Source organism: Cnephaeus nilssonii (genome assembly GCF_951640355.1).
Source record: "Cnephaeus nilssonii genome assembly, chromosome: 15".
Classification (NCBI taxonomy): Eukaryota; Metazoa; Chordata; class Mammalia; order Chiroptera; family Vespertilionidae; genus Cnephaeus; species Cnephaeus nilssonii.
The window spans coordinates 43,529,845-43,555,628 of record NC_137086.1 but is presented as its reverse complement, the minus strand read 5'-3'; the positions used below and the strand labels follow the sequence as shown (position 1 = coordinate 43,555,628).

Here is a 25,784-nt window from a genome sequence, read left to right as displayed (position 1 = left end):
GAATAGAATTGTTTTCTAGTATGTTTTACTAGATCAGTGATGGCGAACCTATGACACGCGTGTCAGCACTGACACGCATAGCCATTTCTGATGACACGCAGCTGCATGCCGAGGATGAAACATTTGCTGCTCCTGAGGATGAAACATTTGCGACAAGAATCTTGGAGTTAGTTTTTTCCTCAAAGTGACACACTACCCGAGTTATGCTCAGTTTTTTGGCGAAGTTTGACTCACCAAGCTCAAAAGGTTGCCTATCACTGTACTAGATGAAACCAACTAATTTTATTGAACTGTTTTACTAATTATTATTACACTAGTGGCCCGGTGCACAGATTTGTGCACATCGAAAGGAAATTAATTAGAAGAAAGATTCGTGCAGTAATTACATTACTGCAAAAAATTACATGTCAAAATAGTATGTATATTATAGTATTATAAAATTAAAACACGCGTGCCATTGGTGCCAGCAAGAAATTTATATGTATTGCACACGTGTGCGTCAACATTTATTTTTAAACTAGAGGCCCGGTGCACGAAATTCATGCATGGGGGTGGGGAAGGGGGTGTCCCTCAGCCCAGCCTGCACCCTCTCCAATCTGGGACCCCTAGAGGGATGTCCGACTGCCCTCTCACAATCCAGGACTGCTGGCTTCCAACTGCTCGCCTGCCTGCCTTCCTGATTGCCCCTAACCACTTCTGCCTGCCAGCCTGATCACCCCCTAACCACTCCCATGCCAGCCTGATTGATGCTTAACTGCTCCCCTGCCAGCCTGTTTGCCCCCAACTTCCCTCCTCTGCCGGCCTGGTCACCCCTAGCTGCCCTCCCCTGCAGGGTTGATCGCCTCCAGCTGCTCTCCCTTGCAGGCCTGGTGCCTCCCAACTGCCCTCCCCTGCAGGCCATCTTGTGGTGGCCATCTTGTGTCCACATAGGGGCAGGATCTTTGACCACATGTGGGCAGCCATATTGTGTGTTGGAGTGATGGTCAATCTGCATATTACTCTTTTATTAGATAGGATAGAGGCCTGGTGCACGGGTGGGGGCCAGCTGGTTTGCCCTGAAGGGTGTCCCGGATCAGGGTGGGGGTTCCCTTGGGGCATGGGGTGTCCTGAGCGAGGGGCCTATGGTGATTTGCAGGCTTGCCATGCCCCCGGCGACCCAAGCGGAGGCCCTGGTATCTGGTATTTATTTTCCTTCTACAATTGAAAATTTGTAGCCTGGAGTGGAGCCAAGCCTCCTGCTTGCTCCGTGGCCGGCAGCCATTTCTGTTGGGGTTTGTGTATATCTTCTATAATTGAAACTTTGTAGCCTGGAGTGGAGGCCTGGGCTGGCCAGGGTGTATGTAAAGCTTTGCTTCTTCCATTGCCAGGGGCAACCCTAGCCTCCCACTCTTTCCAGCTCTGTGGCTGCCGCCATTTCTGTTTGGATTTGTTTATCTTCTATAATTGAAACTTTGTAGCCTTGAGTGGAGGCTTAGGCCAAGAAGGGCAGGCGGAAAGCTTGGCTTCCTTCATTGCCTGGGAAACCCAAGCCTTCCTCCTGCTCTCTGTGGCTGTAGCCATCTTGGTTGGGTTTATTTGCATACTCACTCTGATTGGCTGGTGGGCGTGGCTGGTGGGCGTGGCTTGTGGTTGTAGCACAGTGATGGTTAATTTGCATATTACTCTTTTATTAGGTAGGATTGCCAGTGCATGTCATATGTACCGGCTGGTCAGTCAGTCAGACAGTCAGACGGATGGACAGATGGTTACTTGGCCTTTTATATATATAGATGTTAAGCAAGGCATAGAAATCAGCTTCTCCCATTTTCTATGTTTATTTCTCATAAGAGAGCTTCCCATTCCAGGTGAATGTGTGCTGTCATTGATACCAGTCACTGCAAGTGCCTGGACTCTCATTTCCTCTCAGTGGTATGTTCAAGGGATAGCCAGATGGCGATTGATGGACCTGTTTACTTAGCAGCAGCATGAAAGTTCATTCCTATGGCCATTTCCTAGCTTCTAGGGGATTCATTCCCTAATAATTAACAAGCTATGTCTCTCTGTCCTACTTTTCAATTGTCTTTCAAAGCAAAAGGGTCTTGGAGAGTTGAACTTGGAGAATTAAACTTTAAAAATTATTTATAAATCTGGAGTACTGGTTTGGCATTTGCTATCAGACTTTATTATTATCAGTTTTCTCTCACAGAAACTTTGAGAATTAAGTTCAAGTTGGCCTGTACCATCCTCTGCCCTTCTCAAGGTAGAAGATCTAGTGACTTGCATATTTAAAATACATAAAAGCAACGCATAATTTACATCACAGAGGCATACCCTGGATAAATAAAGGTAGCTGTTTTTATGATCACATGCCCATACAAGCACACTTTTACAAATATAGGGTGGCCCCCAAAAATGTATATACACACTTGAATCATTATAAAGGCAGTGTTTATTAAAATACATTGCATTTTCAAAATTGAGCTATATTTTTTGGGGACACCCTGTACAGTCAGTTGAATCTCAAGGAGCTTTTCCCTCCCGTACCCCCACCCCTCTGTCTTATTGATATCTCTCACCTTAATTCTTATTTCCTTATGTTCTGGCCCACCTTTCTCTGCCAGCAGGGCCTTGAGTGCATTCCCTGTGGGCACCATCATCTCCTCTCTGTAATTAGCTTAGTGGAGCCAGTGTGAAGTGATGCAAGAAGGCTTTAGCTTCCCTAGAGCCACACTTTGTAGTCTAGCACGCTCCTTATCTATTGCTCCAGAGAGCCAGATACCAGGAAACCATTATGTTAATATAGCAACAGCAGCTCTTATTTTTTCAATCCCACAAAAACCACATGTGACCTGACATGATCTTAAGATATAAACAAGTACTCCACATATTTTGCACTCCCAGGTACTGAGTTTTTTTTCTCTCCTGGCATTTTGGCCAAATCCCTCATCCTTTCAGTGAGGGATGGTGACGCTATCACGTCCAGTGTCTGGCCTGGAAATTCATTGGGAGCCATAGTATATGATGTTATTCATGGACCACTGGTTAAAATGTTGTTTACTGTATTTTCAACTTGCTTTTATTTGAACAAATGTTTTCTTTTAACAATTTTATTTTTCCTATTTGCCAGGTATTATAGTAGTTTTATTTTCCTGAAATAAAATTTACCTTGTTGTTCATCTTCCTTTGAAAATTACTCTTGTTCTATGAAAAATTTGCAAAGATTCAGAAGAATTGGTTTTATATTTTGTTTCTCACAACTTGCTTTTGATAAACTCCAAAATGTCCTGTCTAACTATACAGATTGCAGACATTTTGACTTCTCAGAGCCCCTTGTAATTGATTCAACCATTTTATTCTAATTAGAGTTCTATGCTCTTTAGAAATGTATACCTTGTTTTTCTTCAGCTAAATGTGAATGTGCCTGATAATTATGAATTAAGAAATATTTTTCCTCCCCCCGCTTTAAGTGTCAAAGTTAGTAATTTTAAGATCGGCCTTTAGGAAATCTAGAAAGCATTTTGAAATTAGTGGAATCCCTCTTTTTTTCCTCCTTTACTAATTCCATTTCATTATAATATGAATATTATTAGAAATGTAAGCCTACAGGATATTTTTGAGAAATTAATATTGTTTTAAAAAATGATTGTCATACTTCATAGGTTTAATTGTATGTATGTGAGAATGTGAGGGAATGTTGGCTATTTGGTAAGTAAAATACTCTTTTCGTGTGAACTTCTTTCCCTGGTTAAATCTTCACTTAATAGTATGCCTTCTTTTCTGTAACTTTTATACCTCCTTTTAATTTATGTTTAATGAAAATAAATCCTTCATTAAACCCAATGAGTTGGCGATTTCCTCTTGAAAAGATTTTTCACATTTGCAAAGTGATACCAGTTTCGACTCTGGGAATCCATACATGTTGGACCAAGGCAGGGAAGAGCTGCTGAGGAGAGAGGGCTTTCTGTAGGATGGTTTGGTGCTGCTCAGGGGCTTTGCCAACCTCAATAAGTTTTCTAAGAGGAAGCTTTCTTGCCAGCCTCATTGGAACTTGTCAGTGCCCAAGTCATATGAGATGGTCAAAGGTGAGGTTTGATTCTGTGCTAAGTAGAACAAGCACTCTGTTATTTTTGCAATAGGGAGGCCATTCTGTAGAACTCCAGGTTATGGAAATTTCGGTGTTGCCTTAACCATTTAGAGACTGAAAATCTACAGAAATTGGAATCCAGAGGCAAGTCCAGAAAGGAACTGGTGCATTGTGCCATATTTATTCATCGGCTCCTTTTGGCCAGAATTGCTTGCATGTTCCCCTTTCTGTGGTGTCAAAAGAGGAAGGTTTTCATTCGTGACTCTGAAGAGACTTGTGTGTTCATAGAATCAATTTGTGCGTGCATCAGTGTGTTTTTGACTGGGAGCTTCTTGCTCCTTCCTGTGTGTGGTTTTCCTCCCTTCTATCATTTTATTTTTTTTTAATTATTTTTTATTTTATTTTTTTTCCCTTCTATCATTTTAATTCAAAATTATCAGGCACATTCTATCACTTGGGAATTTGGGTGTGTAAATCAGTCCCAGGTGATAATGATAAATCTTGAACAACTTATATCTCTTTTCACTAGAAAAAGTACTACTAAATGAGCACCACTAAATAATTTGGGTGTGTGTGTGTATTCTTCTACTTCATTTTCTCTTATTATAAAAGTGGCCTATCCTCACTTTAAAAATTTATAAGATATAAAAAGAATAAAGCCCTCTTATAAATTTCCTCTCAGTAACAGCCTCAGTTAACATTATGAAATGAGTGCTTATTGTGTGTCTTCGATGCATATTACATTTTATATAGTTGAAATCAGACTATATACAAATTTTCATTTTATTTTTTTAAATATTCACACTTTCTTATGCAAACAACATTTTTGATAGATCTAAAAAATTGACTCTAGGACAGTAATCATGTTTTTAAAGATACATTGAGTCACAAATTAAATATGTATTTTATGCACTTATTGAATTTTTAAAATAATAGCAATGAAAATTGCTGTGGCTAATTATCATATTAACTTCCTTTCAGTGAAGCACTGAGGTACTTGCCTATACATAAATTTGCAATGCCAACTCTTCACTGAATAGTAACTGAATTTCTTTTAATGTTTTGTCCTGGGTTTACAATTATTTCTTAACCTTTGGTCACCAATGCTCTGAGAATTCAGTGAAAGCTATGAATCTTCTTCCCAGAGAAATGCATATTCACACCAAAAACTAATTGTAATGATAATCAATTATGATATGCCAGGCACTCTGCCAACTGCTTTACATGTGTTATTTCATGCAATCAGCAAAGCAGCACTATAAGGAATGCACTGTTATTCTCATTTTGGAGATAAAGACATTGAAGTGTAAGGAGATGAATTTTCCCATGGCCATAGAGCTAGGGGAACTTGGGCTCAAACTCTGATTTTTACGACCCCAGAGCCTATCCCCTAAATCATTGTGCACCTAATTTTAGGGAACTTATAAATTCCTAAAGCCTGTTCATCGATATTCATGTTATAACACCTTATATGTTGCGATCAAAAGATTGTTATTGGCAGTGAAGAGTTTGTGTGATTACTGAATCTTGCTATTTTTGTAACTTATTTATTTAATATATAAGTATTTGATACACATTTACTGTTTTGAATACTTGTTAGGTTCTGTGATATGATCTTTATCCTTAAGGAGTTTACTATTGACATGGGATGACAACAATCACACACATAAGACAATGAGAAAAAAATACAAATCTAAAGTTGACTATATTGTAATTAGACATTTCCATAAGCTCTACATGAAAATTAATCTTTACTTTGTCATATCTTGATGCAGTTGTCATTCTTTGATTTCCTGATTTATAAAAGGAAAGTCAAATCTAAAAGGCCACCATGTCCTCTGGGAATCTGGAAGATTCAATATGTCAGAAAAATGAGGTCTATAAAGTGAGACTCTGAGAACTAAGTATGTCTCACATCCAGAATCCTGAGGGTTTCATCAGCTTAACCTGTGAGCCCCAGGGAGCATGCCCAATAAGGAGATTCAAGAATGTTTAGCCAGCTCTCAAACCATGCATCGCAGGGTAACTCTCCTGAGTTGCTCATGTGTAGGCAGTAGAACATCTTGCTAGAACATGCATTTTGACTCGAGTAGGGTTCCTACTTCAAATGATGCAGCATAGCCTTGAGTCATGCAGGCGCAGTAGTAGTAATCTACCAACCTTGGATGAAACCACGTTGCGTGGGAGGTCTATTGAAGCTGACCATCTGACAATCAAAGCTGTCAAAGAGAGGGGCTGTGGCCATAATTCAAAGAACTGCTTTCTACGGGAGCGTATAATGGGAACGTTGTACGTGTGACTTCAACAGCTGCTTCATACAAGGTTATCACAGATAATGGCTATTGTAAGATATGAAGGATGGATTATGTCAAGCTTTCTATTAACTGGGCCCTCATCAAGTATTATACAGTTTTAGAATTTTACTCTTTTAAAACTTTAATCATTTGGGTTATCATATGATAGAATTAATTTATAAATGACATTTGAATTTTCTTTTCAAAGCAAATAGACACTTAGTTATGTGAATTGTGGTATATAGTTTTTCTTCTTCATTTATGAATAATTTTTATTTGAAATGTCTAAAATAAGAATCTTTTAGGTACATTTGTGCTATATTTTAATCACTTTAATAAGTTGTTTAAAATTTCATGGCACACACTGTTTTCATAATCCCTGCAACTTGACTGGGTAGCATTATTTTTTAAAGTTAGGCCAAGATTTTGTGAAAACCTATTATGTCTTAGAAACCTGTAGTGGAAAATATTTTTGATGGACATATATTTCTATCATTGTTCACACATTGCCATTTGAATCTATCCAGCTACTAGTTGTTTGAAGTGATTTTCCAGACAAATATGCAAATAACCTGATGGATTTTATTTAATTTCAAAAGGAAAGTATGATATCAACTCTCGATAATTTCTTAAATTCATTCCTGGAGGAAAATATAATTGAAAACATTCCTTTTCATATTTGCTTTGAGCAGATCCTCGAATTATTTTTGAGGTGAGTAGTAGATTGATGTTAAATGTCCATCACACTTTGGCTTCACAGAGAGAATTCAAGACATAATAACTGTCCACCTTTTAAATTTCCTGTGTGCGTGCGCGCGCGCGCACACACACACACACACGCTCCTGTGTAGGGGGCTTACACAAGACCTTTTTATTTCATAATAAGCAGGCCTAGGGACAATAAAATTTGACATTCTTAACTGTTACTAGTATTTGTCCCTGTGGCCCTGTGCAGTTATCTTCTTGTTAACGATATAGAAACCAGAGTCATAAACTGAGCATGTACCCAAGGCACTACTGTAAATTGCAAATTGCATTCATGTGGTCTGTTCTTTTTGACCTAAGACTAAATTGGAGTAGAGGAAAGAGAAAAAGAATGTTCGAAAGTGGAATAAGAAGTAGAAGTCAAGAAGAAAAACTATATTAGAAAGAAGGACATGTGCAAATGTTCCCCAAGTTTCTGTAGAAAGATTTATTTTGATGGGCTTTTCTATATCTGCAAATCCTCTTTTGCTCAAGAGCCAAACACTGCATTGGGCGCCTCGGCTGCTGGTGTGTGCGTGTGTGCATGGTGTGTTGGCAATAGTGCACTCATGAGATAATGCAAATAATCAGTAAGGGAATAATTAATGATGTGGCAGGGAATATTTTTTTGATAAATGCTTGGGGAATGAGGTGACAGGCGTGAAATTGGAAAATTCCTTTAGCGATCTAAAATATAAATAGCTTTCGGAACTGAAAAGAGTTTCACAGCTGAAGATTTTATTGTGTTGAGAGGAAAAACTTTTTTCTCTCCCCCACTCCCTCCTCCTTTGCAAGTTGTTTGTCCATTCACAAAACAAATACTCTGAAGCCCAGCGCAGCTCATGGGAATAAATTTCAGGTCGAATTAGTACAGTTTCCTTGCTGTCAGGATGCTGGAATTAATGGTGTTTTGATGACACGAATTTTGAAGGGCAAACAAAGAAGCTGAAGGGAGAGAGACATGACTCCTTAGAAGCTTGGTCCTCCTCTCCCCCAGCCTCTCTTGTCTTCCCTGTCATCCGTCTGCCAATCTCCCTGTCCATGGTTAGTTAAAGGCGCTTTTTATCCTCTTTTCTTTCCCACAGAGTTTGCCAGATCCGGCCCGGTGCCTGGGTTCCAGGAGGACACGCTGCAGTTGGCCTTCATCGACTTGAGACAAGTAAGTCTTTGTGTTTTTGTTTTTTGTTTTTCTTTTAAGATGTGTGACTGAAGACCATCAGGTCTTAAGGAAAAAGGGGAGGGACGGGGGATTGGCATTGGCGATTCACACTGGAGACCTAAGGGTTTTTCTCTGTTTGAGGCCACCTCTTTTATTTAGCTATCTGGGATCCTTAGCTATGGTGGAGTTAAAGGTTTTGTGGGTAGAAGGGAAGGCAGGAGGTGGGAGGAGGGACCCAAAGAGTAGAGGGACTCAAGTGACCCTCAAGTGATGCGACCCATTGTGTTATAGTTGGCTTCTGCAGACACAGCAAAAAGATAACTCAGCAAACCAATGCTAAGCAGGTGCACTGATGCAGAGACTGCCTGCCTAGAGAACTTTTGTTTGCAGATAATGAGGGCAGCAGCATTTAAGGAAAATGAAATATTTTACATTCTGGACTGTTGGTTAGGCTTGTTGACTTTTTTCTGTTGCCTTAAGTCTTCCCATCCCCTCCTTTGTGGAATGTGGTCAGCCATGAGTGACTAAATGGTCATTTTAGAAGATGATTAGCAAAGCCCTGTCCACTCACACTAACCTGACAGGCAACCCCATTAAAGTAACATGATGAAAACCTGTCCTTATGCATACCAGAGCTTTGCAAGCCCATCAGATAGAAAGACTTGCTCTATAGAGCTGTGGCCTGCAGGTTGAAATGGTGGGTAGGCCTTGGTGGTTTGGGTACAGAGGAGCAGGATGGGCGGGGGCCTAAAGAGGGAGAAAGTGAACTGGGCTCTGTCATCTCTTCACTCTGAAGATGGATGGGGTTGGATAGAAAGTGTGAATGAAGTAAGAATCAATGACTGATGCTTCTCTCCTATTAAAACAATCTTTTTTTTGGTCTGTTTTAAGAAGGGGGCTGGCTTTGTTTCTCCTGCCATAATGATGCAGTGCCTCTTGTTTTCAGAGCTGACATAGTTTGCATTCTGAAAACTTTTAGATGCCCAGGGTATTTCTTAAAGCTGTATCGGTAGTCTCCTTACCACTGTGACTCGATTCATGCTGGAACAGCTTTTGCCCCATAATGGATGGCTCGAGCTACCCCCGAATCCTTGTGATGGGTGGTGTAATCTGTCATCTGATGACAATTCTGGAAAGCCCTGTTAAGCAGAAAACAGAAAATTGTGTCTCTATAGATCCGCCAAAGTTTGAGGATTCAGGCCGCGTCCCAGAAACGTGTGTCAACTTAATATTTGAGGGCCGAGGCGGGGGTTCGCTTACACATAAAGGCTTTCTCAGCATGGTCACAAATGGAGCTCAGTATCTCTTTCTACGTTAAGACCTTCCACCTGTGGATTCAGCAACTCAACTGAGACATTCAGGTTTTAACCCGTTGGCTGATGTGAGGCTGAAAGATTGGGATTTTGCTTTAGGTTTTGTGGAACGGATCTGTTGGACTTTTCCCCTTGTTTCTTCTCAGAAACTTCGGAGCCAATTGGCTTTTCTTGGAAAGCAGAAATTGAATTTCATTGGAGAATCGCATCCAAGGAAAAAATGTTTCCCTTCTCACTATTCATGAGAAGGAAGTGTGGTCATTCTCTCTAGTTTGTGGTTTTGGTCCCTATGGAAAGCAACCAGTGTTCACAGAAAATGTTAGCGAAGGGAATGAGTTAGAGCACAGCCAAAGTAAGGTGAATCTGAGCCGGGAGCAATGTGCAAGCACTTGTGAGCTCTCAGTGAGCACTGTTTATGCTGAAGTTCCTGTTTCCTGTTACATTTATGTTCTCCACACCCTTTTATGATGTTTTAGCAATAGAACCCTAAACCTCAAAATTTTACTAATAAAGAAAGAGTATGTCTTCCTATTGTATCGATCGCCTAATTTCTATTAATGTCCGTCCCTATTAGAGCAGCTTACATTTTTTAACAGGTCATTTGGAAACCTTTCCTAGCTCTCAGGCTGCAGCTCATTATCAGGAGGTCTCAGGTAGGTTGAATTATTGTGAGAAAAATTATCCTTCAACACCTGAGGCTGAAAATATTGATCTTCTTACAGTTATCTTAGTCATTCTCATAACTTATTGAAAGTGAGCATTTTTTAAAAGGAGACTTCTTATTTTGAACCATAGAGATATTCAAACTATAAATAGAAAGCTTGGGAGTACGTTTCCAAAGGAGGTATCTAGACTTCAAATGAGGCATGATTAATGTCTGAATCTGTGTCCTTTGCATGTGCTCTTCGGAATCCTAAAATAGGGTTAAGGAATTTTGGGGGCTGGGGACTAATCTTAAAAATCATGTAGTATAACCGTTGGCTGGACAGCACCCCAGCTGTGCTTGATTTCCTCCTTCTAGAGAACTCAACTGCCCCAAAGCAGCAAGGCCCACCTTATGACAGTCTGATTATGAGAAAGATATTTCTTAAGTTGGCTAAAATCTGTCTCACTTAACTTTGACCCTTAGACTCTTTATGTTTTTATTAATAACATTAATAACCCCAAATTGGGGGATGGGCTTTTTATTTTGATTTATTGAACTTGCTATCTTCTATGTTTTTCTTTTAAACATATTAACAACACAGATTTTGATCATTTTTATTTATTTAGCCTATCTAAACCTTCTGATTCCGTATCCACCTTATTAACTGAATAGCATGCCCTTTGTAAGTCAAATATAACAATAAACAGGAATGACAGATGTTAAAAGGAAGAAGTTAGAGTTAGGGTAAGTTATAGGGAGCACGCCCATGCAAGAGGAGGCTATGTTCCCAGTTCAGTGAAGCAGGATGTTCTTTTACTAGTACTGTCCTTAAGTGTATTTATCTCACTGTTCATCAGTGTGTTCATTCTGAGCATGCTTTCATGTTCTCTCAAGTGGATGATAATTTTTAAAATATTCAAAACATGGAATATGTGAATAAATCATCTCGTAGATTATAATAGCAGAGTGTCATTTAAAAGCTATAGAATTTCATTAGGAAGCAAATTAGACATGGATAGCAAAACTATTCATCCTTTCTCACCTGTCCTGTGTTCTAGTTTTTCTACTTCTTAAGGAAAAGACTAAAATGACATTTTGAATATACAAGCTTTCATGATACTTTACTTTTGTATAGCACTTCGAAGTTATAGTACATTTCCATATATATCTCATTAGTTAGATCTCTGGGTTTAGAAAACCTGCTGTTAATAATAATGTGAATTAGACAGTGAACATCAAAATCTCCTTCTTTGCCACTTTATACTTTATATATTTCCAAGTTCATAAAAGTAGTATTGCATATACTAAATGCAAGTGCATATTTCTATCAAAATCTAAATTTGGGTTAATACTGAACCTTGAGAAGGACAACTTAAGGACTCATTTATGAACTATCTGAAGGAAGGACATGTACACTCCAAGTACTAATACTTACTGGCCTAAAATAATTGGAAATTAAAATAAAAACCAATAGTAGATTCTCAGTAGTTACTTGATTCTTTAACAGTACTATGATTATATTTTTCTCGTTAAACATTCAGTAGATAATGCTGATGAACACCAGAATTTGAACTTCAGTTGATTTCTATTTCAGTTTATCAAATTTTGAGTGACTACTTTGAACAAAACCTAGGTGCTGTGGGAATACACAAATGAATATGATACAGTCCCTGCTCTCCAGGAGCAAAGAGGTGATCAGCAAATACTAGATTCTAATATAAGATTCATTGTGATAAGTATGACATTGGAAGGATAAAGTCATTATGTATGTTTCAATTATATTTGCAGCTTTTGCTATGTAACACTTCACTCCAAAATGTATTGGTTTAAAACAAGGACCATCTATTTAGCTCAAGTTTCTACAGATTGGCAGTTTGCAATAGGTTCAGCTGAGCTCACTCAGGCTTTGGGGTCAGTTTGCTAGATTGGCTGGGGACTGCCTGGTCTAGTATGCCTTGGCTAGGCCCGCTCTTCTCTGCTCCATGTGATCTCTCACCCAGACGCAGCCTAACCCAGGCTTATTCACATTCATCTTGGCACGCATCCAAGAGAGCAAGAGGAAATGTGCCTTGAGGCCTGTACTTGGAACTAGCAAACCATCTATTCTATTGGCTAGAGCTAGTTACAAGGCCAGCCCAAATCAAGGAATGGGGAAACAGATTCCAACTTAACATTTCAGTTGGGATATAAGACTTTCATATAAATGATGCAAAATAAGCAATGCAAGTCAAGAGCAAGATTATATCTATAGGTACCAAAAGAGGCTTTAAAATGAAGAGGTTTTATAAAATGTTGCATGGAAAAGGTGGAGAGTTAAACTGAAAGAAAGTTAGGCAGAAGGTATTCCAAGCATAGAAAATAGCTGGTTTTAAGTTTTGTTTAAAAGTGTGTGTGTATGTGTGTGTGTTTGTGCACGTGTTAACACCAGTTTTAACTGAATATACAAATAAGATATGCATATGTTGTTGAAATAAGTTACATAGTGCTTATCTAATTATAAAAATATGCTATCTGAAAGTTTGGAAAATACAGAAAAGTTCAAACAAGAGGAAAAATATTTTCTTCAATTTCTTTACCTGTATATAAGTTTATACAAAATCAGGTTCCTACTGTATGTATAATGTTTTAAACCTGATTTTTATTTACATAGCATTATTAGACTGTGAGATTTCCAATGACCTTAATTTAGAACATATTTATAATGTAAATATTTTTATAATATTGGGATAGAGCATTCACCTGGTTCATGATAAAAAAAATATAACAAGGGTGAAAGACTCATTCATGGTCAATAAATTTTTCTCCCAAGAGTAACTGCTGCTGTTAACTTTTTGTTATTTATAAATATTTATACATATAAAAGTAATTATAATACATACTCCTCTTTTTTTTTTCATTTAGCAATGTAGGTTAGAAGGATTTCAGTATCAGAAAGCCAGGCTGCTTCATTCTTTTTCACCACTGCATAATATTCCACTGTGGGTTTTTTTTTCCATGATTTTCTTAAGCGATCCCTTCTGCCTGACCTGGCTGTTTCCAATGCTTTGCCATTTCAAAGAGAAACCTTGCATGCACACTTTTTTATCTGTAAGTGTGCCAGTCTTATAAATTCTTGGAATAGAACTGCTGGGCCAGAGCACATTCATTTGTCGTTTTTATAACTATTGTTAAATTTTCCAGCCCAAGTCCCTGCTCCAAAAAATGTGCAAAAATGGGTAGCATACATTTAAAATAACTGTTTATTACGTTACTGGTCATTTCATGCCTAATTCATGACTTGTGCTTTCTACCCTGTTGCACCTGGACTGCTGGCTGGGAGCGGAGAACCATGGCATACACAGCCCCAGCTTGCTATTAAGTCTTCTATGCTTCTCTGGCCTCTTTTCCTCTCTTTTCACACCAATCCCTTTTCCCTTTTGAGTTAGGCCAGTATGATAACATCCTCTGATTTTGTGTCAGTCACCCAGCATGTGATTGTCTTCCGGCACATTTCACTGTTTTCAGTTATAATACCAGCAATATCACCGTTTCTCTGCCTCAAGCCCAAGTTTACAGATCTTATCATACATGCAGGGAGGAAGACCTGGTAATTGGATCCTCTGGTAATATCTGCCAGAGGTCCGCAAAGGGGCACTCGAGTGCACCGGGCGCCCAGCAGCCTTTCCTCCGTGACTGTGTGTGTGTGTTTGGACTTAACCAGGATCTAGTCTATCTTTCCTCCTTTAAGAGCTAGGCTAATTTCTTTAAACCACCATTTCTGAATTTCTCTTCTTAAATCTTATTTTTACTGTTCAGCTTCCTCATGGGCCTCTTTGTTTTATGTCCTATACTTTTCCTCATCAAATGCCGCTTTTTTGCAGGCCACCCTGAAACATTTCACATGTCTGTTACTCACCTCCATTGTGAGGAACTCTCAACTCCCCCAGATAATTATTTATATAATTTATATATTTATTTAATTTATGGCTGTTCACCTTACATGTCTGACCAACAGGAAAAGGTTTGAAAAGGTTCTTTTCTTTAGTAATATCACATTTTCTGTTCCTTGGTCCCAACTGTTATTTACTTCCGGTATACATAAGTTTTTATAAAACTGAATGAACTAGGTTGTGACATTGCCTGAAATCTCCTGAATGGAAATTGTTGGCAACAAATCTCATGCAGCAAAGCCATCCCAAGATATCTACAGCTTTTTTTAGACCGAGCTGGTTGCATTCCCTCTAGGCCAGTTATTCCCCACTTTCTACACCTTCCGTGTAAGTAAACACAGTGCATTTCCATTGCAGGCACTTAACCTGCCTTGGAAACAAGTATAGGACCTAAGAGAAATAATTGTGTATTTCTTTGGAGATGTTGAACAAAATTTGATGTGAAATCAGTACTTCGGTTAGTCAACATCAGGTAGGGAAACCTGAGAATAACTTAAGAGTCTAACTATTCCAAACTGCTCCTATTTCCCATCCTATTTAATAAAATTTTGGTTATTAATCAAATTGCCTTCCCTTCTCTTTTGCTCTGCCCTAAGTCTAATGAATAGTATTCCCTCTAAGAGGTACATTCCTTCTTTGCTTGTTTGCTATTGGCTCCTTGGCAAAATCTTAACTTTGTTTAATAATTACTTAGGTTTTAACCTCAGTAGAACATTCATTTATATAAAAAACTTATTTTGTCTGGTATACCACATATCAAAATGATAAATAGTCAGTAGAATTTATTTGTCAATATTTAACCCTGGCCAGTCTCAACAGCCCCTAACACGAGGCTAGTATCAGGGTAGGGCAGGCCCACATCTTAAAAGGCCTCAGGTATCAGTCTTCATCACAACCATTAAGCTGTATTTAACGGGAAGAAAGCCATCTCCCACCTGTACTTCTTAATACTGGCTCTTACTCTACTGGGCTGTAACCTGGGTTTTATTTGTGGGGGTGGGAGTCTGTAGTTTTCCCAGGTATTTACTGAGTTGCTGTCATGGTGGTGAAGACAAGAGGTGTGGGGAAGGAGAGAATTGGGGGAAGTTTTCATGAAAGGATATTCTTGGTGGAGGAAAATAGAGTGGCATGTGAAGTGTATAGGTCAGTGACGCTGTCAGAAGAAGTCCTCTCCAAATGTTCAATTGAAATATTTTGTTGACTTTCAGATTGTGTATGATCTTGAATAGCCTGTAAAACTGGGAGTCATGTGTACCGGAGTCAGAAATCAAACTGTTTGATAACTCATGGAGTTGGAAGGTGCTATTCCTGTGACTGACGTGGGTGGTGGGGGAGGAAGGAATGGTTTAAGTCATAAGACATGTTATCTTGGAAAAGATTATCTGCATCACCCATATGGTAGCATATGTGGATAGCAGGTATATGTGGGTAGATGTCATTTCATCATATCCCAAAGGCATTTGGTGATTAGAAGATGTAGTAAGTAATGTATTAGACCACCCACATAGATATCTTTGCTACTAAAAGTTCCTGCAGACCATAGTCCATGTCTTAACATAGGCAGAACCAGCATTTGGATGTAATTATAGATCTCCCTAATCAGAAAATATTCATTCATCCATTCAACACTATGCCTAGCATTGTTACTGTGGGTAGAGTGATACAGTGGGCATAGTGCAATGGATAAAACATGGAACCTGCTATCATGAAGCTTACATTCTTGTGTAGATTGCCCAGGCTTATAAAACAGGCCTTTTTAACATTCTGCTCTCTCCAAAATCTTCCTTCAGGTGGCCCTGGAGCTTCAAGGGGACGCCACTTTATCTAGATTTTGAACTTTTGTATTGATGCTACAATGGCCAGTTTTAGGGACAGCTGTGGAGTTTTCTGGAAAAATCCCCAGGAGGATAAGTCTGCTGTATACTGATACCCAGGCTTTCAGAAAAGAACTTGTAGCTATGGTTTGGCAGCCTGGCATAAATAATATGGTAAACTTGAAATACTTCAAAAGGTAGTTTTTTAGTTTTTGAAAGCAGGGTTTTCTAGTTGTATTGACAGAATTGTTTTGTCCAAGTTGTTTTGACAGACACCCATATCCTTCAGAGTTGTCCTTCTAACCTCAAAAGAGGTTCTGACAGCAAATAATTCCAGTAAATAATTCCTCATCCCCGGCAGGGGAGAGTTAACACATTTGGGTCTGGTTCTATTAAAAAAAAAAAAAAGAAGAAGAAGAAAAAAAATAGGGACATTTTTGCAAATAGATTCCACCGAATTAGACCTTTGACCTCATAGAAGCCAAGGCTGGATCAGCATACACAAGGGTGGGTGCAGGTGCATAAAGTCTTTAGCTGCTGGGCTGCTGCTGCTTCTGCAAACCAGATGTATCTCCTTACCTTGCTTGGGACATTAGTATCTAGAGCCATCATGGAAAATTTGCAGATGGAATAAGTAATAAGTAACACATTCTGGGATTACTGAATGTCCTTGGTTGGAGAGAGTCTGTTCTTGAACTGCTGAGACTCTGTCTCACCTCATACCAGCCTCTGAACCAGGAAGGAGGTAAGCTCAGAAATTCTGCCTCAGGGATTTTTTTCCAATTTAACACAGAATCTTTTTTTCCAGACCAACATCTCATGAAATAATATCCAAGCAGAATACAACTCTTTGGTATATAAATTATGTAAGGTGTCATTTAAGTGCTAGGAAAAGACCCAGGTATTTACTGGGCCAAATAGCATCATAGCATGTTGGGAAGGCTGTTTTCTACTCATTATCCTCTCACTATGGAAATCATTTCACCAACACATAGATCTACTTTCTTAAAGTCCCATGGAGCTGTTTCAGGATGTTGGGAACCAGAGGAAAGGGAACAAGTATTAGTAGGGGATGCTGACCACATGAGACTATGGTGATCTTATAAGAGGTAGACTTTTCATTGATTTTTTAAAAATCGTGAACAGTTAGGGCAGGCGTCTTCAAACTACGGCCCGCGGGCCACATGCGGGTGTTTTTGCCGTTTTGTTTTTTTACTTCAAAATAAGATATGTGCAGTGTGCATAGGAATTTGTTCATAGTTTTTTTTAAACTATAGTCCTGCCCTCCAATGGTCTGAGGGACAGTGAACTGGCCCCCTGTTTAAAAAGTTTGAGGACTCCTGAGTTAGGGTCTTTGAAGGGAGGGTGGATGGTCTGATCACCTGCAGTGTGTATTTTTGAGGGGCTTTGCTCTTCCTCAGAGGAAGCACACCCACTTAGTAGGAATGTGGTCAACAGACACTTGGTTCTTGGCTCAGTTGTGCTTGATAGAAAGCTCCTGAGCCACTTTAAGGGTCTTCCCCATTAGACAGGGTGTCTGTCTAGAAATGCTGACTCATGGTGACAGGCACTTGGGCCCTGTCAGAGTCCTTAAACTGTATTAATGATGGATATGTGGAGACTAGCACTGGTGAAGGAACTTCAATTAGGAACAGTTGTAGACTCTTTTTGGTTATCAGGAGACAAAACATCAGGCTTTTGACATATTTTACCATGAATAATACATTGGATTTTGCCTTTGACTTGTGGGCCTCCCAGGCTAACATTATCCACTAGAGGCCTGGTGCACGAATTTGTGCACGGGTGGGGTCCCTTGGCCTCACCAGTGATCAGGCAGATCTGGCCATCTCAATCGGGGCGGGGCCGGGTGGCCAAGGGGAGGGACTGCGGGAGGTTGGCCAGCCGTGGGAGGTGGGCTGTGGGAGCGCACTGACCACCCAGCCGGATGAGGGGAGGGACCATGGGAGGTTGGCCGGCCGTGGGAGGTTGGCTGTGGGAGCACACTGACCACCAGGGGGCAGCTCCTGCATTGAGTGTCTGCCCCCTGGTGGTCAGTGCGTGTCATAGTGACTGGTCGACTGGTCATTTGGTCAACCGGTCGTAATGGTCACTTAGGCTTTTATATATATATATATATATATATATATATATATATATATATATATAAATAAATAAATAAAAGCAGAGGGATATATATATATATATATATATATATATATATATATATATTGTTACTGTCAACCTATATTGCCACAGTGTTGGGTTAGATGGGAAATCTAATCCAATATAAAGCTTGGTCATCAGAGTTATCTAGCACTTCCTTTTATCCCAGAGGCAGAACTCTGCCACTTAGAAGTTCCCTCAGAGTAAGAACAGATTTTCCAGTAGATGCTAGAAGGGCCTTTTCCAGAAGTATGAGCCTACTCTGTGACAACCCTCTTACCCTTTTGCTCCAATTGAACAACTGTAACTTTTATCATAAGCAGGGTGCCAGCCTCATTTTAGATAGCCTTATAGTGACATCTGTCAGTTCAAAAGCTAAAGTTTCATTCAATTTTAGCTCTTACGTGAAGAGCTAATAAGCGTAGCATAGTAACCACCTGGCAGTTTCTATCTTAGCTCATTAGCATTGGTAATTCTCTCATGCTACATTCTAAGAGACCTAGGTAATCTGTGAGATTAGCTGTAGGCTTCCTGAAGCACTGGACTACCCTCTGCTTCTTCCAACAAGCCAAGTCTCAGAAACTCTGAGGTTTCTCACTTATCTCCAACACACAGCATGCATATGCATACCCACAAACCTGGAATCTGACAATCACATCTTCAGGAGAAAGGACAGGAGAGTCATCACCAGTGACTTTCCCTGGGAGTACCAGTGGTATCAGAGGTTGGTATGGCAATGTTGGCTTAATAAAAGCCTAATAGGTTATGATTAAACAAATCTCATCTCTATTAACTACACTTCTAGTGTCCTACTAGAGGACACTCATAGGCCAAGGAAAGGGCAGCGGAGCCAGGCCTTGGAACTAATTTCTAACGAGTACATACTACTGATAGCCGCTGGAGGGCAGCAGAGAGTGCCAACAAGGGGCTAGATTTAGGGAATAGGGGCATATATCAGTTTTCCAAGAAAGAAACCCCCTTACCTGTAAGAAAATTAGCCACAGTTACAAGCATAGGCCCCTGGGGAACAAGGACCCAAAAGGGCATCCAGAACCCTGATCTGAAGGTTGGCAAATTTAGGAACCAGGACTGGGTAAATAATTGAGATAGGATGGACTGTGAAAGGGGAACCAGACAGCATCAATAAAGGTAGAGAACCAAAAGGACATTCTGAAGTGTCAAGTCCCAAGGGTTGCAGCAAAGATGGAACAGAAACCAAATGAAAGAAAGAACTACAGCCAGAGGTAAGCCAGAGTGAATAAGTTGAGGAGGCAAAGGTACAGTCAGGAAAGATGGATTCTCTGAGGCAGCCATAGCCAGGAAGGCAGCCTACTCCACAGGGAGTTGCAAAGGGACCAATTTCAGACATATCACATAGGGATTCTCGTCTTTTAAAGTACCTTCTCCTTGATTAGTCAGGACCATTTGTTTCTTAGTCTTTCTTGATTTCAGTGGCAAAATACCTGGTTGAGAATGTGTGTGTGTGTGTGTGTGTGTGTGTGTGTGGGGAGAGAGAGAGAGAGAGAGAGAGAGAGAGAGAGAGAGAGAGAGAGAGAGAGATTATGACATTCTAAGATGTGACTAGGGGAATCTTATACATGAAATGAAATTGAACTTGGACATGTAGCCCATCTGGAGATACTAGTGTGAAAGGACAGCTCACTTTCCTAGAATAGCTTCTGATGTTCCCCTTTCATAATTTATACTATGACTTTTGCTAAGAAAATCCAGTAGAAAAGAAAAACTGGCCCTGGTGACTAGTTATATAGGCAAGATCCTCAATCAATCTAAGGACTTAAGACCAGTTCCCAATAGTTTAGCAGAGAGCTGTTTGGTGTCTCTTCTAAATGCTGAGCACTTTGCATAGAGAAAGGAAACTCTTTCTTGGCCTATTAAACTCCTAATATCCCTCTTGATAGTCTCAACCACATAAACATCAGGAAAATGGAACTCCTGTACTGCAAATTCCAGGAGTCCTATACTGGGGGGTTAGGACTGCATAGTGGTTAAGTTGGGAATTGGACAGATCTGGGTTATTAGCTGTGACATTTGGCAAGTTATTTGACCTCTCTAAGATTAGTTTCTTACTATCTTTGATTATGTGCTTACCAAATATTAAGTAACATAATTATCTTATCTTAGTTAATGCTTACTCCAGAATTATAAAAGCCTTATAAATTATTATAAATTCTTCCTTCCTTCCTTCCTTCCTTCCTTCCTTCCTTCCTTCCTTCCTTCCTTCCTTCCTTCCTTCCCTCCTTCCTCCCTCCCTTCCTTCCTTCCTTCCTTCCTTCCTTCCTTCCTTCCTTCCTTCCTTCCTTCCTTCCTTTCTTTCTTTCTTTCTTTCTTTCTTTCTTTCTTTCTTTCTTTCTTCTTTCTTTCCCTCCCTCCCTTCCTTCCTTCCTTCCTTCCTTCCTTCCTTCCTTCCTTCCCTCCTTCCTCCCTTCCTTCCTTCCTTCCTTCCTTCCTTCCTTCCTTCCTTCCTTCCTTCCTTCCTTCCTTCCTTCCTTCCTTCCTTTCTTTCTTTCTTTCTTTCTTTCTTTCTTTCTTTCTTTCTTTCTTTCTTTCTTTCTTTCTTTCTTTCTTTCTTTCTTCTTTCTTTCCCTCCCTTCCTTCCTTCCTTCCTTCCTTCCTTCCTTCCTTCCTTCCTTCCTTCCTTCCTTCCTTATTGACAGTATAACAGATATCCCCCACTTCTCTCCTTTTGCCTCTCTACATTCTTCATTTTTATACCCTAGGATTTGTTTTCAGTAGGTTACTTCATAAATACAAACAGGTGAATGATTGCATAAATTATGATATACCCATATAAAGAAATGTCACTCATCGATAAAAAAGAATAAACTATTGATAACATCCAGTTCTAAAATTTATGTAAAATTCTAGAAAATGCAACTAATCCGGTTGCCCGTGTGCAAGGGAACATGACTGACTACGAAGAAGCACAAGGGAATTTGGGGGGTATGATAGAAATGGTCTTGGTAGTTACATAGATGTGTATATTTGTTAAACCTCATGAAACTCTGCGTGTAAAATAGGTTAATTTTATTGTACATGAAATTATACCTGGATACAAAATATAAAATTTTATATGTAAAATTATATAGAATGCTATATAAAATTCTAGAATTATTTTTTATACCCATTATGCCTGGCTTCTTTCATTCATTATAACATTTTGATATTCATCCATGTTATTTGGATGTAATTCTTTTTTTTTAATTAATAAGTGATATTTCTTTATATGCTACCAGAGGCCCAGTGCATGAAATTTATGCATAGGTGGGGTCCCTAGGCCTTGCCGGTGATCAGGGCTGATTGGGGCCAGGCTGATCAGGGCCAGGCTGGAGAGGAGACGATGGTCCCCGGGCCAGGCGCAGAAGGAACTGATGCCTCAGCGTTCCGCTGTTGCGCGGTTCCCTGCCTCCCCCCCACCCCCCTTCCCTTGCCACCGTGCTGCCACCGCAGCGGGCGGGCCGATTGGGGCCTGCTGGCCAGGGGGAGGGACAGGGCATGGGAGGTTGGCTGCCATCCTGAGGAGGGAGCTGGCCCTTGGGCCCCTGGGAAAGGGGCCTTGTCCACAGCCACCCAAACCCGGTTCCCCATCCGAGCCCAGGGGCCATACCCGATCAGGCAATCAGGGCCTGCCGGCAGGTAGGAGGGATCACAGGAGGTTGGCCGGCCTGGGGAGGTTGGTTGTGGGAGTGCACTGACCACCAGGGGGCAGCTCCTGTGTTGATTGTCTGCCCCCTGGTGGTCAGTGCACATCATAGTGACTGGTCATTCCAGTTGCTTAGGCTTTTATATATATAGGTATTTATAAGCATTTTGTTGTTTCCAGTTCTGCATTATTATGAAAAAAGCTGTTATGAACATTCATGTACAATTTCTTGTGTGGATACTGGTTTTTATTTTTCTTGGATAATACTAGGAGTGGAATTGTGGGGTCTATAGTAAGTGTCTAACTTTATTTATTTGTTTTCCAAAGTCATTTTTCATACCCACCAGCAGTGAATGAGAGTTTCAATTTGCTTTACCTCCTCTCGAACACTTGTGACAGTCTTTTGTTTGTTGGTTTATTAAGGCATAATTTACATATAGTAGAATTCATTTTTTTAGATATGCAACTCTATAAATTTTTACAGACTTATGCAGTTATGTAACCACCACTAAAATCAAGATACAGACCATTTCTATTACTCAAAAAGTTTCTTTATTCCTCTTTGCAGTGACTCTCCACTTCCCACTCCCAGCCCCTGGCAGTGACTGCTCTGATCTCTGATGCTGCCATTTTGTCATATAAATGGAATCATATGTATAACTGGAATCATACTTTTAATTTTTGTCTCTTTAACTTAGCATGATACTTTTTTTTTTAGAAATAATTTTTTTACTTTATTTTTTATTTGTTTTAAATTTCTTTATTGATTAAGGTATTACATATGTGTCCTCATCCCCCCATTACCCTCTAAAACCGCCCCCCCCCCAACTCATGCCCTAACCCCCTGTTGTCTGTGTCCATTGGTTAGGCTTATATGCATGCATACAAGTCCTTTGGTTGATCTCTTACCCCCACCCTCCCATACCTTCCCTCTGAGGTTTGACAGTCTGATTGATGCTTCTCTAGCATGATACTTTGGAGATGCATCCATATTGTTGCATATATTAGTAGTCTGTTCATTTTTCTTGCAGGATAGTATATTATTACAAGGATTATTTGTTTACTTATTGTAAACAGTCGATGAATATTTGGATTGTTCCCAGTTTGGGGATATCAAGAATAAAGCCACAATAAACGTTTGTGTAAAGGCTTTTATGTGGGCATATGTTTTCATTTCTCTAGAATACATACTTAGGAGTGGGATTACCGAGTGATATATTAAGTGTATGTTTAATTTATAAGAAACTATCTAACTGTTTTTCCAAAGTTGCTTTTCCATTTTGTATTTCCATCACCAATATATGAGAGTTGCATTCGTTCTGCACTCTTGCTAATATTTGATATTGTCAATTTTGTAAAATTTGCATCATTCTAATAGGTATGCAATAGGATCTTGCGGTGGTTTTAATTTACATTCCTGTAGTGACTTTTGATGCTGACCATTATTTTGTGTGCTCTGATTGGGCTTTGTATCTCTTCTTTTGTGAAGTGTTTGTTCAAGTCTTTTGTCCAGTTTTTACAGTAATTCTTATTATTGAATTGTAATAGATTCTTATTTATTCTGGTTAGCAATCCATTATGGGATATGTGTTTGGCAACTTTTTTCTCTTAGTCCGTGGCTTTTAATTTTCTTAACAATATCTTTCAAAAAGTATGAGTCTTTTGTTATAATAACATATATTTCATAATGACATCACCTTTTTTTCTTTTATGGCTCATGCTCTTTCTGTCCTATCTTAAAAATTTCTTGCCTCACATGTTTTCTTCTAGGAGTTTTATAGTGTTAAGTTGTTCATTTAGGTTTCTAGTGATATATTTTGAGCTAATTTTTCAGTATGATATAAAATATGATCAAGGTTTATATTTTTATTTAGAATGTACAGTTGTTCCAGCACCATTTGTTAAAAAGACTATGCTTTCTCCATTGACCTGCTTTGTCACTCTAATCAAATATCAGTGGATCTATATGTACCAGTATGCTTCTGTTTCTGGACTTTCTATATTCTGTTTCATTTATCCTTGTGTCTGTCTTCTTGCTAATATGTAGATCTTTTATGTGAAGAATTGAAATCAGATAGGATGGTATGAATCCTCTTATTTTTCTTTTTCAGATTTTCTAAACTCACTTATTAGATCTAGTAGTATTTTATACATGGTTTGGCATTTTCTAGGTATACAATTATGGCATCTGCGAATAAAAACAATTTTACTTCTTTTACTGCAAGCTAGATACCTTTTATTCCTTGCACCAGGATCTCTGGTAGATGTAAATGGAAGTGCTGAGAGAGATAGCCTTGCCTTCTTAATGGGGAAGTATTCAGTTTTTCAATATTAAATATTGTGATAACTGTAAGTTTTTTATGCCCTTCATCAGTTGAAGAATTTTTCTTTAATTCTTAATTTGCTTAGAGCTTCTATTATGAATGATACAATAGTTTTATATATCATTGCTTAATTACTTATTTTTGAACCTATAAGTAACTTCTAATGTTTTGTTTTATATTCAAATTACTATAACATATGTATTCATATTTAAAGCCTTTTTTAAAACTCAAATTTTTTCTTAAGGTAATTTTTTTAAGCAATAATTATAAAAGTATTATTATGGGTTTTTGATGTATTGCTGGTTCCTATAACCAAAGGATAAGCCAAATTAAAGTACACATAACAGTGTATTCATGCGTTAGTTTTACAGCAGCCTCACAAACATTAAGTCTATAAATAAGAGTTTTGGTTAATTTGACAGGTGTAAGAGTATAACCTTACTTTTTTTATTCTACTTATTTTTTGCTACAAATAAAAATAATTGAGTGGCCCATTAACATCAGCAAGGACATGAATTTACCATGCCCTATAATAGGTTTTTTTGCAATCTGATTTGATGCATTTCTAATTTAACTTTAGCATATTAAAATCTAATAAGGAAGGCAAGACTGATACTTCTAAAAAGTTAACTAGTAACAAGTAGCATGTCATAAAATACCAAAGTAAGTAATATGCAAAGCATTGTATGAGCTTGAAGGAGGGCGATACTGCTGTGCCATTAGAAGTGATAATTTTTGCCTTTTTGGTTAATGGGTTGGTAGGAGCTAATTTTGTTTCTTAGTTTTATTCTAGTTATTTAGTTTTATAAAATCATTCTATGACCCAACATTTGAGAGTCACTATTCATGGTGTCGCTGAAAATTGTGGTCATCTGGGGAAATTTAATTCCATGCTAGTAATAAGAAATGTTCAAACCATTGCTTGGCTCCAGTGTTACTACAGAAAAGAGAAAATTAACATGCTATTGGCTAGCAAAGTTATGAGATAACTTCTCTATTTTCTGGACTGTGCTAAAAAATATCTTCCAGAGGCTTACCCAAAGATTGAAATGTTCATGTAAGATTCTAAGCAAAATATCAATCAGAGAGAGGCCCCCCAAATTCTTCCCAGATACTTTGGGCCTCATCAAAGCAAGCAGCAGATTCTCTATTGTGATGGTATGGCCTCCTTATAAGCTATTACTAGTATAGTTTGTAGTATTCAGTGACTTGAGACCACAAGAGATTTGGAGAGATAACTGGGAGAAAGAGGTTCTCAGAAGCAACTAGTACACACCAAGGCTGATTAAAAACTATCTTAGGCAACAGTAATCTGGCAGCATCATTGAAAGTGGATGTATGTTATGAAGTAAGAGGAGATGTACTTATTCTTTTTAGAGTATATACTGCTTATCATTTGTCAATACGGTATTTGGGGGTGCACATGTGCATGCCCATGTTCATACATGCTTCCCTATTCTAGATCCAAGTGCAGTGAGAGTTCCATATGATGCTCTTAATATTTTCCTTCCCTTAAAAACTCTGATGGAAATCATTAAAAGGGAAAAGGTGTTTTTCCATGTGTTTTCTCTGGGATACCAACTTCCAACATCTATCTTTCTGTAAGGACAACTTTTCTTTCACTACTTGATGAAATGATAGTGAAAGGAAGCTTCTTTTCGTTGGTGGGAGGTA

The 25,784-nt window shown here is 39.0% G+C and overlaps 1 protein-coding gene across 4 annotated transcripts in view; it reads left to right on the top strand.

Moving 5' to 3' along the window:
- The window catches only part of EXOC6B (exocyst complex component 6B), a 516,821-nt gene that overhangs the window by 385,915 nt on the left and 105,122 nt on the right, over positions 1–25,784 (top strand). For all 4 annotated transcript variants that reach the window (XM_079791731.1, XM_079791730.1, XM_079791732.1 and 1 more), the window contains one exon: positions 8,187–8,260. In XM_079791731.1, the coding sequence (XP_079647857.1) occupies positions 8,187–8,260 (74 nt within the window). The remainder of the gene's footprint in view (positions 1–8,186; positions 8,261–25,784) is intronic.